Source organism: Mytilus trossulus, chromosome 8 (assembly GCF_036588685.1).
Source record: "Mytilus trossulus isolate FHL-02 chromosome 8, PNRI_Mtr1.1.1.hap1, whole genome shotgun sequence".
NCBI classification, from domain to species: domain Eukaryota; kingdom Metazoa; phylum Mollusca; class Bivalvia; order Mytilida; family Mytilidae; genus Mytilus; species Mytilus trossulus.
In genome coordinates this window covers 30,443,093-30,464,645 of record NC_086380.1, presented here as the reverse complement: position 1 = coordinate 30,464,645, position 21,553 = coordinate 30,443,093, and the positions used below count along the sequence as shown (strand labels likewise).

At 32.5% G+C, this 21,553-nt stretch overlaps 1 protein-coding gene across 1 annotated transcript in view; it reads left to right on the top strand.

Annotated features, from left to right (window-relative positions):
• LOC134727564 (ankyrin repeat domain-containing protein 27-like) overlaps positions 1-18,062 on the top strand; it is a 29,114-nt gene extending 11,052 nt beyond the window's left edge. The window contains exons 9-19 of the mRNA XM_063591945.1: positions 229-345; positions 1,111-1,187; positions 1,840-1,999; positions 6,032-6,103; positions 7,047-7,107; positions 11,808-11,848; positions 12,199-12,302; positions 12,661-12,754; positions 14,266-14,476; positions 14,915-14,993; positions 16,946-18,062. Of these exons, the coding sequence (XP_063448015.1) occupies positions 229-345; positions 1,111-1,187; positions 1,840-1,999; positions 6,032-6,103; positions 7,047-7,107; positions 11,808-11,848; positions 12,199-12,302; positions 12,661-12,754; positions 14,266-14,476; positions 14,915-14,993; positions 16,946-17,006 (1,077 nt within the window). The 3' untranslated portion in view covers positions 17,007-18,062. The remainder of the gene's footprint in view (positions 1-228; positions 346-1,110; positions 1,188-1,839; positions 2,000-6,031; positions 6,104-7,046; positions 7,108-11,807; positions 11,849-12,198; positions 12,303-12,660; positions 12,755-14,265; positions 14,477-14,914; positions 14,994-16,945) is intronic.
• The last annotated feature ends 3,491 nt before the right edge of the window (positions 18,063-21,553 follow it).

Below are 21,553 nucleotides of genomic sequence, written 5' to 3'. Positions count from 1 at the left end.
AGCAATCGAGTTGAGATTATAAATGATAATCTATTCATCGCTATTTTACCTATGACGACGTTGAACTTGTCAATTTCGAATTTCATGTCAATTTTGTTAGCAACGCCACGTGGCCTCCGTAGTTTCTAGTGATAATTTTTCCATCTCAAGAGAGAAGCATGATATGAAAATTATCACAAAAAAAGATCAAAGGAAAAATGCACAAAATAGCGATAATATATTTTACAGGTTCTACGACATTTGGAAGATAGTGTCAATCAATTCAATACAAGTTACATGGTTTTAGAAGATTATTTAGACGATGCTTTGGAAAAACTTCAATCTATAGCTTTAAATGCTACTGAGGTTAGTACATGTATTTGCATAAATGAATGAATCAAATTTGCATTATTTTTTATTTTATTTTTATAAATATACAGAAGATGTGGAATGATTGCCACAATGAGAAAACTTTTCACAAGACACCAAATGATATAGATCAAAGCTAGTTTTGGCAGACCAATTGTAGGCAATAATGCTATGAGAATATAGACATCATCTTTAATTAATAGCTTTGATGATCTCCAATTTTAATTGCTAAATCTATTTGAGAAGTTTTATTTCTGCATTATTTCTGTCCCTTATTCTAAATTTCCTTAAAATTAATTTTACATGAGGGAAAATTTTCTGACATATTTATGTGAATCTCAAACCATTTGAAAAAAATAGGCTAAATAGATTTCATAGCAATCGTCACAACTCGGCCGATTCCGTACCTCATAGAAGGAGAGGAGTGGAGTCACCCAAGGATTGCTGATTGGATTTCATAGGTTACATTGTTTATGGGAGATAAAAGTTACAAAAACAAGAAATAAGATATGAAGAAGTTCTAAAATGGTGACCAAAACAGATAATTATAAAGATGTTCATCATTTCTAAACATTTGTTGCAATAAATCACTTTTGAATAAAAAAAGATTAAAAACAACGTTTTCCCAAACGAAGATTTGTTTTGGTTATTTTTATTAATATTATCTCTGTTTTGTAGCAATATGTAAAAGACAAACAAATTTGTATATCAGAACAAGATATCTTTAGCTTTAAGTTTGAATAAATGGTTTATTTATTTCAGAAATGTTTCAAATGTAGTAAACACAAACTTTGGCAAGACATGTCATTTAGAGACGACCTTAGTTCCTGTATAGAAAGGTAAACATATTTTTGCGCCTGTCCCAAGTTGTTTAGGGGCCAGCTGAAGGATGCCTCTTGGTGCGGGAATTTCTCGTTACATTGAAGACCTGTTGGTGACCTTCTGCTGTTGTTTTTTCAATGGTCGGGTTGTTGTCTCTTTGATACATTCCCCATTTCCATTCTCAGTTTTATGCTATATATGAATAAAAGAAAATGTGGGCATTCATAGCATAGACAGCAACCCAATGACACAATAGCTGAAAGACATATTGATGTTGACATCCAGTCCTTAATAGTAGACAATTTATATGTTTCAGTGTTGAGAGTTTCATTGAACTAGTACACATAGTCCAGATGAAGCCTGCCTCTGGGTGTTGAAGACCCATTGGCGGCCTTGAGCCTTTTTTCTGCTCTTCTCTCTTTGACACATTCCTCATTTCCATTCTCAATTTTAAGTTAAATACAATATGCCAAAATCTATTAAAATTGATAAAAGATGTGAATGGATTGAAAAGAATGTATTTGTATTAGGCACTTGAATTCAATCAAAATTGCATTAATTCCCATTTACTAGATGATAATGTCAATATTTCAAATGTGTTATATGTTTGTAAAGTTATGTTCAGACGTCTCTAATATATGTTAATGATTGATTTCTATTTTTTCCCAGTTATATAATGGGAAATGTTCACCAAACTATTTTCAAAGTGCTTCACAAGAAATTTGCTACAGATGATGAGAAATTATTAAAGAAATGTAAACAATTACAAGACGTGAAAGTGGAACAGCTAGGTGTGCCACCAGAATTCTCCTGTCCTTTACCTTTAGCGGTAAGTCAATAGAACAGCTAGGTGTACCACCAGAATTCTCCTGTCCTCTACCTCTAGCGGAAAGTCAATATAACAGATATTCATTTCCAATGTAATATCCTTAAATAGTGCAAGAAATACCATCTGCTGTAATATACTCCACTATAAGGGTTTCTAGTGAAATATCCTTCACTGAAATACATTTAACTGTAATGTAATGGTCTCCACTGTAAAACCCTCAACTGTGGCAAAGCCTACTGTAATATTTTCTCCCTTCAATGTAATATCCTTAACTTTAATATCCCCACTGTTATACCCTTCACTGTAATAGTTCCCACTGTAAAACCTTTCACTTTATTACCCTCTACTGTAATACCCTTCACTGTAATACCCTCTACTGTAATACCCTTCACTGTAATACCCTCTTCTGTAATACCCTTCATGTTAAAACTTCCACTGTAATAACTTTACTGTAATACCCTCTACTGTAATATCCTCCTCTGTAATACCCTCCAATTACCCTTCTCTGTAATACCATCCACTTACCCTCCATTGTAATACCCTCCACTTATCTTTTACTGTCATACCCTCCACAGACCCATCACTATAATACCTTCCACTTACCCTTCACTGTAATAAAATTGAGAATGGAATACCATTCACTTACCCTCCAGTGTAAATACCTCTACTTATCCATCACTGTAATGCCCTCCACTTACTGTTCACTGTAATACCCTCTACTGTAATAACATCCACTTACCCTCCACTGTTATACCTTCCACTGTAATAATTTCCAAATACCTTATTTACCCTTCTCTGTAATACCCTCCACTTACACTGTACTAACCCTTCACTGTAATACCCTTTACTGTAATTCTCTAATAACCTCCACTGGAATACCCTTCACTGTAATACCCTCTACTTACCCTTAACTTTCCCATCTACTTACCTTTCTCTGTAATACCTTCCTCTTATCCTCCACTTACCTCATCTTTCCCTCAACTTAACCTCCACTTATGTCCAATTACCCTTTTCTTACCCTATACTTACCTCTACTTACCTCCACTTACCTCTACTTACCCCTACTTATCTTCCACTTAACCTACCCTCCACTTACCTCTACTTACCCCTACTTATCCTCCACTTAACCTACCCTCCACTTAACTCTACTTTCCCTCCACCTCCTATTTACTCTCTTCTTATCTTAACTTACCCTCCTCTTACCTTTACTTACCTCTACTTACCATCCACTCAACTCCACTTACCCTCCACTTATGTCTACTTACCTCCACTTACCCTCTACTTACCTATTCTTGCCCTGCACTAACTTGTACATACCCTCAACTTACCTCCATTAACCTACATTAACCCAATACTGACTTCTACTTACCTGGATGTACCCTTCACTTACCTCCACTTATATCTACCTACCCTCCATTTACTTCCACTTACCCCCTTCTTACCCTCTCCTTACTCACTACTTACTTGTACTTACCTCTACTCACCATCCACTTAACCTACCCTCCACTAACCTCTTCTTACCCATCTCTCAACCTACATACCACTTACCTCGACTTACCTCTTGTTACCACTTACCCTCCATTTACCTCTACTTACCTCCACTTACCTCCACTTACCCTCTACTTACTCTCTATTTAATTGTACTAACCTCTACTTACCCTCCACTAACCTCTACTTACCCTTCTCCTAACCTTCCCACTGCTTACCTATTCTTACCCTCTACTTACCCTCCAACTACCTATTTTTACCACTTACCTCTACTTGCCCTCCATTCACCTCTACTTATTATCCATTTTCCTTTACTTACCTCCACTTACCCTATACTAACCCTCCATTTACCTCTATTTATTTCCAGTTACCTCTACTTACCCTCAATTTACCTCTACTTACCTCCACTTACCCTACCTTCCACTTACCTTTAATTACCACTCACCCTCCACTCACCTTTACTTACCGTCCACCTACCTCTACTTACCACTTACTCTCCACTTATATCCTCCACTAACCTCTTCTTACCCTTTACTTACCATCTACTTACCCTCCAACTACCTATTTTTACCACTTACCTCTACTTACCCTCAATTTACCTCTACTTACCTCCCCCTAACTTACCTTCCACTTACCTTTAATTACCACTTACCCTCCACTAACTCTCCACTCACCTCTATTTTCCCTCCACCTACCTCTACTACCCTCCATTTACCTCTACTTACCTCCACTTACCCTCTTCTTACTCTCTTCTTACTTGTACTTACCTCTATTTACCCTCCACTTAACCTACCCTCCTCCACTAACCTCTACTTACCCTTCTCTTAACCTACCCACTAATTACCCTCTACTTACCTTACTTAACTCTACTTACCTCTACTTACCCCTACTTACCTTCCACTTACCTCTTCTTACCCTCCACTCACCACTTACCCTCAACTTAACTCTACTTACCTCTACTTACCTTCCACTTACTTCTTCTTACCCTCCACTCACCACTTACCCTCCACTTACCTCTACTTACCCTCCACTCACCACTTTCTCTTCACCTATCTCTACTTAATCTTCATTTACCTCTACATACCCTCTATTTAACTTCCACTTACGTCTACTTTACCCCCAATTACCACTTGCCTGCTTCTTCCCCTGTACTTACCTCTTCTTATCCTGTACTTACACTCTACTTAACCTACCCTCCACTTATCTTTACTTATCTTCCACTTAACCTACCAACAACTTACCCTCTACTTACCCCTACTTATCCTCCACTTTAACCTACTTTCCACTTACCCTCTACTCACCTCTACTTATCCTCCACTTAGCTCTACTTACCCTCCACTTAAATCAACTTACCTACACTTACCCTCTACCTACCCTCCACTTACCCTTCACTGCAATACCCTCCATTAAAATTCCCTACACTGTTATATACTCCACTGTAATGGTCTCAATTGTAATACATTTCACTGTAAAATCCTGCATTGTAATATGCTCCACTTTTATATCTTTAGTTACATTAATCCCTTTCATTGTAATAGTTTCCACTTTAATTTCCTTCACCAAAATGCCCACTGTATTATCCTGTAAAAGTAACCATTTAAAAAAAATCTATGTAACAGCACACTCATTGGAGTATAAACCATTAGTAATTTTATCATGTGCAGCATAATTTTAAGCTAAAAAAAAACCTATTTTATATTTTACATGGCATATTTACTAGGACTTGTTAATTTTTAAAATGATCTCATTTAAATTGGAGAAAAGATGTTAAAATCTAATGATATGATCTGAATGAAAGTAAACATGACTTTCAATAGACTAAAAAAACACTAAGTTATGAAATGATTTTAAAATCATTAAGTCTGATAAGATAGGAGTTCTTCATGCTGTAGCAGTTTTTCTTATCAGCTACTGTAAATTCAGAAATTATTGCGAGGTTTTTATTATTGCATAAAATGCGACTGAGTTGTAAACGCAATAATTTAAACTTGCAATTTTATATGAATTAAACAGGATTTTTCTCAAAGTTGTAAAAATTAAAATCGGATTTAAGTCTAAAATGACAAAATCGCAATAATAAATGCACGCAATAATTTCTGAATTTACAGTATGCTGCAAGGACACATATGTGACTATGTCCATGATTTAATTCATGCAAGCTTCTCATCATTGCTTAATCTCTTTAGAATAAAAGACTGAGGATTAGATAGAGTAAGATTTTTTTCTTCAATAGCTCCTAAAGTAACTGTCATTAGGGTGTGACGTCATATTTTAAATGATGTCATTGTTGGGTATGTGACGTTACAGACATTGAGCTGTTTTAATTTAAGGCACACAAAATGCAACTTTAAAAAACGACTGGCAGCAATAGAGTAACTGGAATAGCTTGTTTGAAGTCAGGATACTACAAAAAAGCTATAACTAGTAGTGTTTAGCCAACCATGTAGTCAATGTATGGTCATCCATAACTAATAAAAAACAAAGAATAAAACTGAAACAAATTATAAACTATCTTATGAAATATTGAATCTATTTATATTTCAGGTTGTTGAAATGGCTAATCTTGGTGGGCTAAAAACTCCACATGAAAAATTGAGTTGTTTAAAGGCCACTGTGGTATGTATTTAAAAATATAATTATTTTTTTTATAATGTATAAGTGAGCAAATTGTGAAAACAAAAAAATTTGATTTGGTTTTTTGTGGGATAAATATTATAAATACTGGAAATTTAGAAATTATTGTGATATTTTTATTATTGGGAATGACAAATTGCAATAATAAATGTACGCAATCATTTCTGAATTTACAGTAACCAAAGAATGCTTTTTGTCCTATCTTTAACACCAGTGTTCTTGGCTTGAGGTTTAAATAGGGTTTTGTTTGGATATGTTATTATTATATGTAAATTATAGATATATTTCACCAAAGACCCCAAATAGATCCAGTCAATTGTGTAAAAAACTTTCAAGTTAAAAGTATATTTCACCAAAGACCCCAAATAGATCCAGTCAATTGTGTAAAAAACTTTCAAGTTAAAAGTATATTTCACCAAAGACCCCAAATAGATCCAGTCAATTGTGTAAAAAACTTTCAAGTTAAAAGTATTATGGCATCTACTGGCAGTAACAGAAACTGACTACCATCTGAACAATGAGTGTTTTGTCAGCTTATTATGTTCAAACATAGATGGTCATTATCCCATTGAAACCTGACGGTAGAGTGCCAACCTGTAAGTACAGGTCTCTATACACCAAGACTTGCTCTTTGGTTGCCTCTGAGAAGTAGACTGACCAATGTGCGAACACTAACACGATCACTTGGAGAAACAGTGTATTTGTAAGCACTCAGATGACCTTTGTTAAGAGAATGCTTGACTGCTTTATCGGAGTTCAATTTTTTTGGTCTTAATGGATTTTCTTAGTGTATGTTGAAGGTAATTCATAACACCAAACATAAATATTTTTCGCAATAGTTATAAAAATATTGCCAGTTATATTTCGGTGGTGCTTAACTTTTGGCGGACTGTATAGTTGAGTGTGGTATTTTGATTTATTTCAGGATCATATAACAGGCACTATACAGAATTTTATAATAGAAAACCAACCACCTGGACTTACAAGTAATGGGAACAATTAACACATACTGTGGATTCATTATTATACATTAGCTACCAATTTTCTGTGATTTCTTAGATACAGAAAAACCAAGAATTTAAATGTTCGATCAGCAAATACAAATGATCAATAGAAATATATGCTGATTAAAGCATGAATATCCATAAAAAAATGAAATCTTTATCCATGAAAATTAGTACCCATGAAAATAAATGAATCCACAGCAGTCTGATGTAGCAATTTATTCTGTAAATTTAGAAATTATTGCAAGGTTTTACTTATAATATTGCGAAAAAATGCGACTAGGTAAGAATCTCAATAATAAGAAATCAAATTCTAATATCTGTTTTCAGCTTTTCCACAAATCGCAATAATTAATATCGCATTTTTGTCCATTCTGCAAAAATCACAATAATAAATGCATGCAATAATTTCTGAATTTACAGTATTGGTTTATCGTAATTGAACATTTTAGAAAATTTGTACATACACATGTATATGCCTATAAAATTACTCTAATTATAAAATCTTACAACAACCTGATTTAAATAATGTTCTTACATCTAATGTATTTAATCTGAAATTCATATCAAGATCTATTGATGTGTACTTAAATATTTATATGGCTTAGTTGATACAGCTTGCAATGAGTTGATTTACCCTTAGATTTTTTCTAGTTTGCCTTAGAGAACTGGTTTTTACAATTTTAAAGGGAAATTCCGTGATTTTTTACTTATCATCTAATTATGTTCATCTTAACATAAAAAACACATTTGCAAAGTTTTAAATTTATATTCCTTCTAATAACGGAGAAAATCAAGTATTTGTAACTTTTTTGGTTGAATTCTCGAGTGGGTCATGACGTATTAGCCCGATTTATTGAATTCTGGGAAAAAATAAAATCTGTTTAACTCTTATAGCTTATCGACAATATACGTAATTAAAAGCGCACAGCTGACGAATGGTCGAAGTAATTAACCACAATATAGGAATAAACGAAAATGAATATGCATATATACCGTTTTGTATTAATTGAATTAAACTCCTATAAAATTATCTCTAGTAAATATTTTTGAAATTTTAATTAATTATTGTTGAGATTTTTTTCATAAAATATTTATTGAACATTTTTACTGATATTGAACTGAAAATATTTCAGTTCTATTTACCGTTATTGTTTTGATAATCATTTCAATGCAACTAAGAGTGTGTATATTATTTTGTAAAGGTCACTATATATTTCTCGGCTTGAGGTCAATTCGTTTACCTTGTAGCTATTTAGCCGCAGGTGTGAGTTCAAGCGTACACAGGTATAAATGTTGTTATTTGGAAAGGATAAACAGAAAGGATTAGAAAGAGTATATGCTGTCACAATGTTAATACACTAAGATTTAATACACGATGAGAATATAGATACAATAATTAAATTGTGTAAATTAATTGAAAATAAAATTCAGATTCGTAATTCCTAAAGTGTATAAAAATAAAAGAAAACAATTTTTGATTACTTTCATAGCGGCAATTGGCGTAAAGATTCAAATATGAAGCAAAAAATAGTAGTTTTAATCTTTAATAAAAACTAAATGCAATATTACCCAATTTGATATACCATTGTACATCTGTTTGATATCATTGACTTTACCAGAATTTCTTAACTTGTATTCAAATCTGGCTGTGTTTAAATGCTAATAAAACTATTGCAATTTTAAAGTTTTTAATTGACAAAAAAATACAACATACAACATGCATGATTTTTTTTAGTTTCTTTTTAACATTTTATTCTTACATAATTAAATTCATTTGACAATCATTTACACGATTTTTTTGTGAAAAGAATACCAATTATCTAAGCTAAGGCATTATTTCTTTTGAGGATTTTTGAGGATTTTTTTAAAAATTCTATGATAATATTTGTACAATGTTGAACATGATAGCCGTCATTAATCCAAATAAGTAATACAGTAGTTGTAATAAAAGTTATATTTTAGTCATGCATAACTGATATTGACGAATTTATAATAGTTCGTCCATACATCGTTGTTCATGAAACAATCATTATTAGTATACATGTAAGTTTCCTGACGTATAAGAGCCATTGAGGATGAGCTCCAGAGAAATCAGACTAGTGGCGTTTCGTTCGTTTGTTTGTTGGGAAAGGAGAGAAAATGCAACCGCTTGTACAGATAAACGACAGAATTACCATACAAGCATTTATAGTCAACACAATCAGAAAGAGTTCCCATCGTTAGAAGGGGAATATGAAGGCTTCCAAGAATGAACAAGTGACATGTCTAACTCTGAACAGTTAGAAAACAGACTATCGACATCGACAGCTTGTTCTTGATATTTGAAATTATGATATAGTGATGAGTTCTTGCGTCTGACAAAAACTAAATTCCTTCATGGTTTTATCTTGCCATACGTTTATATTGGTTTGTAAGATGATTACTCAAAATCGTTATTTGAAAATCCTGTTTGTGAGAATGATGTAGATTCATTTCAATACAGAAATTTCGTCTATATATTTCACAAGTGTATAACACGGAGAAGCTCTGAAGGTCCATTACTCCCATTTTGTTTGGGTGTGAACCATCAATGTTTACAGCAATATCAAAGAATAAGGTGATGATGGTAGAAAGAACTATGGGCGTCATGTGGCAAATATTACATGCATATCGGACAATGAGTTGTCAATCTGTATGAAAAGATTTCCAATACAACCATATTATTGAGAAGGAATGTTTACATGCTATACTCTCGTACTAGTATTACAGGGTTCTTGTGGCGTTCACCTTAGACACACATCGTTTTAACGATGTTTAAAAAAAGACAGAACCAATTTAATGTCATATTTCCCTATTTTTTAAATATAACTAAAAGTCTTTTATCTGACAAGAATACCCCTATTTAGCGAACAAGTAATTTATACTTTTTTCTGTTATTGAATACCAAGAAAGAAAATAAATCCCGAAATTAATTTGAAACTTTGATACTCAAAAGTTTCCCAGCAAAATATTCACATCCCCTGGGGATAATTAGTGTTCGTCCAGTGGCATATATAACAATTGTGATGACGAATTCCTTCCTTTGTTCGAGAACAATCTTATTGAAATATAAATCTGTGATTTTCCTAGGTCCACAGCTTCAATGAACCAAAGCAAAAGTTATACATCGACCTGTATTTAAATCAAATTGGTTCTCTTCTTCTTTTCGTATACAATAGTCTATCGACATTGGATGATTACATACTGTTGGCATACATGGACTAGTCTATTTACAACACTTTTACCCCTATTTATTCAAAATATATGTTTTTTTCTTATGTTCAATGTATACATGTATATATTTTAAATTGCGTCACATGCGTTTTGTTTAAATATACTTTTTTCACTTTGTTGGTCTTTTGGAAAATGTTGTTTGTGCTGTTTTTAGACCCTTCTACAACGAAATTTGTTTGACATGCACACGTATAAAAATTGCGGTTTTTATCCAACGCAATCATAGGCTTGAAAGTAGTTTTCAATTTAGACTCGTTTATATATATTTTAAATTGCGCTATAGTTCCGTAACTTTCTATCAAGTCGTATAAACGAATCGTCGGCAAGTGCGTTCATTTTTTAAAATCAATATTTCTGGTCTGTTCCAATCTGTCCTTCATTATTGACAATGACTATATATTACATTTTCCCAAATTCACCCTTGGAAAAAATATTTAAATAGATTTTAATTTCATGATCATCAAATCTTATTTTTTGGGTATAATTTATATTTTTATGAATTATATTCTTTACACCAGAAATGTTATTTATAAACAAGCATATGAGTTTAGTAATGACAAGTAAGACAGAGTTGTATATTATACATCTGATAGTTCAAAATGGAAAGTTATAAGTTATCAGCCGTGTACACTGATCAATACCTGCAGAAGTGAAACGATGCATGAACTTGCAAGCCCCGACAGGAAATCGCTTGAATACCTGGACGTGTCACCTCACACCCCTCACAATACCTTTGGAAGTAATACCTTTAGCCATGCTGGTGATCAGATGAGGGAAGATCTAAAATATATTTGAAAAAAGTTTATTACTTTAAAGAATTATGAACAAATTAGATTTTCGAAAAACAATTTTCACGGAACACTTATTTATGATTTCAACTTTGACTTTTCACCAAATTCCAATAACAGTTTAAAAACAACAGACCATGGTAATTTAAAAAAAGTAAGAATATTTTCCGTATCAAGTTAGTTAGTCGGATAAAACAACCGTACGATTGACAAGATATCGACACGCAATTACGACTACATCGGTTACTATAGTTTTGTTTCTTTGTGGTTTATAGACATATCGTTAATCGGAAAAGAAGACAAGATGGCGGATCGCAAAGAATTGATACTCTAAATTTAAAATCGATGGTGATCACTTATCTAGCGGAATAAATTTTAATATCTATGAATTTGAGCATTTTTATACAGAATGAACATAATATCAATTTTTGATTTTTTTGCGAAGTTTCCCTTTAAGTTATAACACAAAATCTGATACATGTATTTGTATTTTATAATATTGCATTATGTCTGATGCAAGCGGTACAAATTCTATAATTTAATCAGTGATATTCAATGTTGTATGCTAATAGTCTGTATGTAACCACTTTAAATGAAATATTTGTATTAAAGCAATAAAGAATTTTATTTTTATTTCAGATATGCCAGTTATAACTTCAGATGATCTCATTCCTTTACTTGTAAGTTGAGAATTACACTTACTGTTTATTACATTAGCATGTTATTTCTAAATTTATTTTACTATTAACTCATGAATGTATGATTTTCCTATTGATTTTCAGTATTAGATTATGCATTTAAAAGCTGTTTAACTAATTAAAACTTGACAGTTTTTGCCTGTCTTTTTATAAATATTTTATATAGAGCAGATTTTTTTTATGAAATTTAGATGCGAGTAAATTTTTTTTTATATTTGTTCATCTGCTAAAATAATATGTTTATGACTTGTAAGCAGGATAAATATTGATAGTGAACTTTGCAACTCCTGCTGACTGATAATGGTTTTATAACAGCAACTATTTATATTTAGGTTTCTGTCATTGCTCAAGCCAAGTGTATAGACTTAGCCAGTAATATGTTTTATATGGAATTTTTCCACTGGACCACTCCAACTAATGATAGAGACAACTTAAGGTGAATACTACTTGTTCATTGATTTCGTTTTTATCAGTTAAAAGTAAAGATTGTAATGTAATTAGAATTTGTAGTTTCAGAATTTTCATGCCTTTTATTTTGTATTTAATACCATGTTTCTAAATTCTTACACAGCAATTTTGCTGTAACTTACCTTACAGCCTCTACCTTTGTACACCAAGCAAGACAAAGAAAATTTTGTAAACATAACACCCAACCCCACCAAAAAGTGAACAAAAAACCAGAACTCTTTCCTCCCCCCCTCCCCCCAAAAAAACAACAACTCAAAAAACAATAAGAACTCAAACCTCAAATAATGAGGGTACCCCTAGTATCAAATTGTGCTTATATTTTCCAGTTACTGTATGGTCACAGTGAAGGCAGCTGTAGAATATATGAAACATGCAAACTTTGATCATTTACAGAACCCTAAATCAAAAGTACAGAAAGAGGTATTTACTTCCCTTATTGAGTTTTAATTGATGATGAATTTCGCTGTTCTGGTATTAAACTAAATGCATTAATGTGAAACATATGCCACTGCCAAAAGCAAACAAGAAAGACAAACTTTTCAACTACTGTAATTAGTAAATTAAATCGAACTAGACAAACTTGGTATGTAAATTCTCATTACACAACTGTGTACCCCAAAAAAGTGTGTTAAAAACGTTGGGCTATGATCAATGAGCAAAAGTAAAGTTGAGTAGATTCATAAAAAGAGTTACATTTTGCCTTGACTGATAATAAGAATAGCTAGGTAAAATCTAAAGAAATCAAATGTACATGTATACCTCCTCTATTGAACAAGAGTGCACACGCTGAAATGTCTCGCCTTCTTTACTTATCATTGATATTATGTTGATAGTCCTAAGTATAAAGCTGTATTAAAGACTGTCATATAAACTTAACATTAACCAAGATAACTAAACAAAGACCAATGAAACATAAAAATGAGGTCAAGATCAGATGAACCATGCCAGGCAGACATGTACAGCTAACAATGCTTCCATACAATTAATATAGTTGACCTATTACTTATAGTTTAAGAAAAATAGACCAAAACACAAAAACTTAACACTGAGCAATGAACCATGAAAATGAGGTCGTAGTCAAATAAAACCTGCGCGACTGACATATAGATCATAAAATATTTCCATACACCAAATATACTGGACCTATGGCATATAGTATTATATAAAAACACCAAAACTCAAAAACTTAACTTTGACCACTGAACCATGAAAATGAGGTCAAGGTCAGATGACATCTGCCCGCTAGACATGTACACCTTACAATCATTCCATACAACAAATATGGAAGATCTATTGCATAAAGTATGAGAAAAACAGACCAAAACATAAAAATTTAACTATAACCACTGAACCATGAAAATGAGGTCAAGGTCAGATGACATCTGCCAGTTGGACATGTACACCTTACAGTCCCTCATACACCGAATATACTAGCCCTATTGCTTATAGTATCTGAGATATGGACTTGACCACCAAAACTTAACCTGGTTCACTGATCCATGAAATGAGGTCGAGGTCAAGTGAAAACTGTCTGACGGGCATGAGGACCTTGCAAGGTACGCACATACCAAATATAGTTATCCAATTAGTTATAATAAGAGAGAATATAACATTTCAAAAAATATTAACTTTTTTTTTCAAGTGGTCACTGAACCATGAAAATGAGGTCAAGGACATTGGACATGTTCTTAACATGAGGCATCTATATACAAAGTATGAAGCATCCAGGTCTTCTTCCTTCTAAAATATAAAGCTTTAAAGAAGTGAGCTAACACCACCGCCGCCGCCGCCGGATCACTATCCCTATGTCCAGCTTTCTGCAACAAAAGTTGCAGGCTCGACAAAAATTAAGCTTCTAGATAAATTGCCATTCTCTCCTTTTCAACCTTTGTATCTTACTATCTATTACATCCTCACTATTTCTCTTGTAGATCAGTATAGATGATTTAATGAAAAGAACTAGGGATACTTCTTTAAAAGATGACATTAGAAATGTAAAAGTAGAGACGGTTCAGGAGAGGTTCAGGAAGAACTCCAGTAGTAACATTGATAACAAACTAGATTCCATATCAAAAGTCCTGGAGGAGTCATCTGAAGAATGGGCACAAACGAAGCAGAAAGGAGCTAATAGTATATTTGGAGGTATAATATTTTTCATCACTAGTGAAATATCTGTTCACAGCAAATGATTGTCAGAAATTTAATTATGACATTTAATTTTCTTGATTTCTTCTGATTTTTTTGTTGGGACGTCACGTCATGAAAAAAGTGACCATGTCTGATGAGGTCACATATAAAAAAACAAACTTTCTGCAAATCTTTAAAAAGGAAGGATAAAAATCATTAGAAAAACAGACATGTGTGTTATGATATTTTTCCACTATCAACAGTTAAATTTTGATTACTTAAAAAGCTAGGCAGCCTCACACTTTTAATATTAAACTTAAACTTTCTCAAATGGAGGAATTTCGTAAAAAGGGATATTTCATAGGACATAACTTTAAAAATCTTTTTCAAAGATAAAATGATTTTGTTGACATTTATTAAAAACATTAGAAGCTTAAAATATTTCCTTTTTAGAGAGTTACCAGCAGCTAAAGAAAACTGTACCTGATATTGTTCCTCCTCAGGACCCCCGTAGAAAAAATGACCAGTTGGGGTAAGTGTGGGAAGAATATATTTCATTGTGGATAGAATACAGTAACTTCTTGTTATTAGGAAAACTTAGTGTAATCATATTTAAGAGACAGTGGCACACCTAAAAGGGGGGGGGGGGGGGGGGGGGGAATCTGGGGGTTGGAACCCCCTATTTCTTTTGGCAATCCATGCTTTTCAAGGGTGACATATAGTTAGACCCCCCTCTTCATCCTGGTGTGGGAACTCCTTTGAAAATGACTGAATCCTACCTGAACATAGATCTCTTCATTACACAGGAATAAAACTAATACGGGGAAATTTATGAATTTTTTGGTAATCATGTAATAGAAGACATATTTATGTTTAAATATTCCAAGATTTTGGAAAAACTGCTTTGAATTAACTGTAACTGGAGAGCATATTCTACTCTACAAATTCATATCGTCACCACTCACCACCAGGATTTGAATCCCGGTCATCTGCGTGACAGTCAGTGCATTAACTCACTGAGCCAAAGAATCGATTCCCTAGCCCAGTTGATTAAGACTGGCTTTATATGTTATACCTGTACTGAGGGCAAGCAACCCCGCTACACTATTCCCCCACCACAAGAGTCATCATATCTTTATATATGATTCTAAACAACACAAACCCTGGCTATACTCCAGATAACCATCGTGGATTTTTCAGTCCGGCGCCAAATGTAACCGGAGAGCACATATCTACTCTACAAAGTCATATCGCCACCACCTGGATTCGAACTGCGTGACAGTCAGTGCATTAACCCACTGAGCCAAAGAATCGATTCCCTAGCTCAGTTGATTAAGTCTGGCTTTATATGTTATACCTGTACTGAGGGGAAGCAACCCCGCTAAATAACAAACAGTATATCATTATAACCACACAATGAATCAACCAAGATGTATACTTATAATATAATATAACCCTTAACAATATTCTTTTCTACATTCAAAATACTAATTCAAATCGTCCTGAATATGCATGAAATATTTGCCACTGGACATTAAGCAACTAGCAATCAATCAAGTCATACTCTCTCAGATTCAAACATTAACTATCTTACTCCTATCATATCTAAAGGTCTATGGGCTTACTTACCAATAAATAGGCAGAATTGTATAGGATGCACTGCATAAGCCTTTCATATATACACCACAAAGAATATAAAATCATACTATCCAAATATCAAGAATGTTATTTCCAATATCTACAGTAAAACCCAACTATGGAAATTTCAGTATGTAATAGTATGCACAAAGTATAATGTCTCTATACATGTTTCATCACCATGTAAAGTTTAGATAAGAAGTAAATGTAAAATATATGTATGTCTCCATTTTTCAAGTGTGTTGACCACCATTATTTCTTGTCCAAAGTCTGAGATTTGTTCAGAATGACCAATAAGAACTGACCATAAAGGTAAACAAGGTGTGATCATTATTTTACTAATGAGTTGGACAGGTAGATACTGTTACAATTTTGCTCAATGAAGCATGACTGAACATAACTTTCATACAATACAAGGTGTGAAGAGATAATAGACTAAAAATCAAACAATCAAATATTCAAAGTGAGTTAATAATATCTTACATGTAATAAAATTTCTAATATGCAAAGGACCATTTAACCTCAAAATGGGGTCACTTTTTTTTCCCTTTAAAAAATTCTGATTCAATTTGATGAAAAAGATATTGGTCAAGTAGATGACAAAAAATAAAATATTCTGAAACCAAATTTCCCCCGTAGCTTATAGTGTTTAATTTTGATTTTTTTTTTTAATTGATAACATAAAAAAAAGTTTTTACAAAAAAAATGTAGACTTAGACAAAAAAAACATAAACCCCTCTTGAATTTAAATGGTTGCTCCCTAATAAAGGAAATATGTTAAAATATACTGGGTCATATTAAGTATATTTAAGATAAAAATACAATATTTATTTCTTTTATTTTCAGAGATTTCTTGAGCTCATTACAAGATGACCCATTTGATATGTCATTTGGAAAACAGTCATGACAGTTTTTGATCATTTAAAAAAGCAATCTGTGATATTTACAATTCTTTTTTTGTTAATGCATGTTATATATGAAATATGAATGATTTTTTTTCATACCAATTTTTGTAATACAGGGTATATGTATATTGTAGGTTAGTGATTTACATTGAATTTTCGGCATTGCTATTTTGAATTTTACTTAATATGTTAAAACATAAAATATGAATCATTAATTTGTCATCATGGTAATGAATTTTGGTAGATGCATTAGTTTAATTTCTCTAATTCTATGGAAATTTATCCCTTTTGGAACCCATTGTATAAAAAAATTTAATCAACGTGTGGTTGCTGGTGATCTCAGTAGATCATTGGATGATTTCAAGGATCATGACCTTTTTGGCTGACTGGATGAACCAAAATATGATAACAGGTGTTAATGAAATTGACAACTTCGTGCAATGTGAAAGGCACTCGAAGGGGATTTTCGGTAAACAAAAAAAGAAAATGTCTTTTTAATCATTAGAGAAACAGATTCTTATATAGTTACTCGTGGATTATCGGATTTATCCAATCTCGATAGTTAAATTATAAATTTTAAAGTACTCGCCGAGGCGGCTCGAACTTTAAAATTGATAATTTAACTATCTTGATTGGATAAATCCGATAATCCACTGGTATCAATGTAAGAATCTATATTTATCTAATTATTAGATGATTTAAATTTCTGCTGCCAGTTAATTTTATTTTCATAATCACAGTTAAGATTCACTTGATCTCAGTTCTTCATTAGTCAATAATTCTTATATGATTTGCATATCTTTAAATACATGAATTAGATTGGTCAATTATAATTTTTCACTTAGTTTACAATTCGATAAACAATGTTTCCGAAATTACTTTTGTAACTTTCACTGTGATATATTCATGCAGGATACAGATGCATGCAGGATCTAGGGATTATCAACAAATTAAAACCTGGTTTACACATCAATAATCTCTAGAAAAAATGTGTTTAATCCTATAATATTCAATTATAAAGTCAAATGTTTATGCTTTTCTTTGATTCAGCTTTTGTGACTTAAGGATGTTTGCTTGTCATGTTTTGGAGTTTTTGTCAGATTTTCGAAATCCTCTGGTTTTATCCATTTCAATGCCTTAAAAAAAAAATCCCATGAACCCCCATATTACTTTTTATAAATCTTTTCCATGTATAATTATAAGCCATTTGTAAAAGTTTTATAAATTTTTATTTATTTTTTGTTAGTTTTTTAGAAGTTTTACTGGTCAATGATAAATCTATGAAAAGTCAAGAGAGAACATTTTCCCGCCAAAATTTCAATGGCTAATATCTCAAAAACAAGCACATTGACCCCTAATTTTTTTTGGCTTTTTTTAATCTTTAATTAATCCCCTATCAATATATACTAGTTTCATGGAAAGTTATTTATTGTGAAACTGAGCAGCAGACTTCCTTAACAAAAAAGTCCCAAAGGATGTCTCTTATGGTTGTGACCTTTTATTTATTTCCCTTTGGACTTATGATGTTCCGGCATAAAAGACGAGACCAATGTTTCACAGTATTTATTTTTTTTACACTCAAGATCATTTTATATTATAAAAGAGGCTTGTTTATTATTATAATGAAATTAAAAAAATAACTTGAGGTGATATTAAGCAATATCCAATTCTCACTTGCTATAAAAACCATAATTTTATTGCTTTATGGTGGTACATGACACTACAGGGAGATAACTCTGTAAAAATCATCTGAACATTTAAATCAAGTTTATTGTTAAGGAAAAATTAAGGTATCATAATTAGTGTTTGTCAAACTTATATCTATAGGCCATATTTTATATTTTTGTCAAACAGTGTGTCAAATGAACTATATATTGTCAAAACTTTATGAAAATAAAACAAGCCAAATTAATTTTAGTCCTGGTGTTTGGTACCATCTTTATATACTGACATTATTTATATTTTACAGTTTATATTAACCTCTTGATTTATTTATCCTCAACAGACTCATATCAAACATTGGCCAGTGTTAGCATTTTTTTTAAATCATTAAAAACTTGTGATATTAGATTAAAATAATGTGAACTTGTTATTATGACTGGTAATATATTGATATTTGTTTATAATTTTCTTTATTTGTTAAGTTTTTGTATTAAAGATTAGAATAAATGAGAAAATAATTGAATGGTTTTCTTGTTCTCACGATAAATTTTCATACAGCAATAACAGGTTGCACAGGAGTCCTAAGGAGTACATAATAGTTCATGCTGAAATATATGAAATATGAGGTTTGGTACGATATATCAAAAACCTTCTATTAGTTGTGTGTTGTATTCATAAGTTGCTGTCTGCCATATATTTTTTTTCATTTATTGTCTTAAGCATAAATTAGGATGTTGGTTTTCTTTTTCTTTAAGCTTATATAGCTGACTATATTGAATGGATTTTGTTCATTGTTGAAGGTCGTTAGGTAATCTATTATTCATCTTTGATTGTCTTATTTAAAAATCACACCATCACATCCCTTATTTATACCAGTGCTGCTGTCAATATTGTCAAAGAAACAGTACACTCCATGTATTCAGCTACTAGGATAATTGTTTTATATGATGAAATCCTATAAGATAGTCCGTGTTATCGTCTCGCCTGAGACTTTCGTATCAGTACGCAAGAAATAGAAATAACTTCAGCATTATTTAATATGTCTACAAAGCTTTATATTTCAGAGGGTATAAGACCTGGATACTACATACCTTCTATACAGATGCCTTTCGATTCAAAGTTTCAATCAGTCATTTGTCCATTGTCATTGACCTCATTTTGTTGGTTTACTTACTGCTTAAAATTTGTTTAGTTTACTTTTTTACTATGAGTAATCAGGATAACTATGTTTGGTATATAAGTTCCTTGCAAGTTTTACTATGTCTGTTAGACAGGGTTCACTTGACCTCATCCTAATTTCATAGACCAGTGGTCAAGGTTAAAGCTATGTGATTAGGTTTGTTACTTAGCATATTTTAGGGGAAGGTCAACTATATGTGGTGTATGAAATAATTGTAAGGTGTGAAGCTGACGCTTGGCTTGCAAAGATTTGGCTATGAGCGTTCCTGATGAAGGTAAATCCAGAAAAGTGCCTCAGATGCCTGAAATCATATAATGAGATGTTTTCCTTTTTTTCTAGCAGTTTTTTTTCTGACCTTGACTTTATACACCTTATCGCTAATCCCGTCAGATATTTTGTTTTATGATGTCAAAATTTTACAGGAATCTGTGATATCCAGTAATGGCAGACAAATAGTGATAAGGTGTACTTTCATGCTTCATTGATCAAAGTTTAGATTGAGTTTACTGGTCTTATCTTCAAATACTACTAGAACACCCTGCGAAATTGCGCGCATATACAGCTTGTGAACTGTTGTAGGATGATTTTTCGTAAAATATATTATGTATGGAGAATTACGTAAAAGGTATCTCCTTTTTCCAAAGTCCAATATTTGTTTCCTTTCTGTTAAATTCAATTATATTCATGTTTCTGGCCTACGACATCAATTCTTCTCATATATATGTAACACTCAGAAGCGTGTCCTTCCCCTCAAACGTTTCTGATTCCCCCAAACGTGTCCACATTGACGTCACTGAACTGCAAAACATGTCTAGTTAAAAACATCGCCAAAGCGTGTGATTTGTATAAATGCCCAAACGTGTCCATTTCTCAACAAACCCCCAAACGTGTCCATATCAAGCGTTATTTGGTTATTGCTATTCCATTAACGTATAATAATTTTACCACTTCATTAAAAATATAGATAAAGTACTTTTTTAAACCGGCCGATAAAAACTGGGTAAATGTGGGGGCATCATTTCGGCAATGTCGTATGTAAATTGTAAGCAAACATGTTTAGGTAAACTGTGCAGTTAACGGATGAAAGTGTACCATTCTTTGCACATTAAAATTTGTTTGTTCTCTCTAAATATTGTGAAACCCCGGCAACTGGACGACTAACAGTCTAAAATAAATGTATCAGTACAAATAAAAACTTGTAACCTATGTTCTCTTTTAATATATATGAAATACTTGCAATTGGACAATAAACAATCATCAGTTTAAGGATGTACTTAGGTGAGGTTACCCTTATTAGTCTAAAAAATATGCTTCTTTGACAATCCATCAGTACTTTTTTTGAGAGCCTTATTAACATGCCAATGGTAGGATTTGAATCATATATAAATGACTAATACCGACTAAGGCTAATTTGAGGGGTTGTCGATCGGAGGGGTCCTGATCCCGAAATCCCGGGCTTAAAACCATGAAATCCCGAGATGCATAATTTAAAGAAATTAATATCTTGAAATCGAAAAATATATTCCCGGATCTCGTAAGGATCAATCCCTAAATCCCAGCTCAAAAACACCCGATCCCGATGCCCCGAAAAAGGTCCTGCCTCCTGCTAATCTCTACCTTACTTTCATTTTTGCCAAATCACTATTTTCCCTTTTAACAATAAATTTTTATGCCCCAATTATGGGCATTATGTTTTCTAGTCTGTGG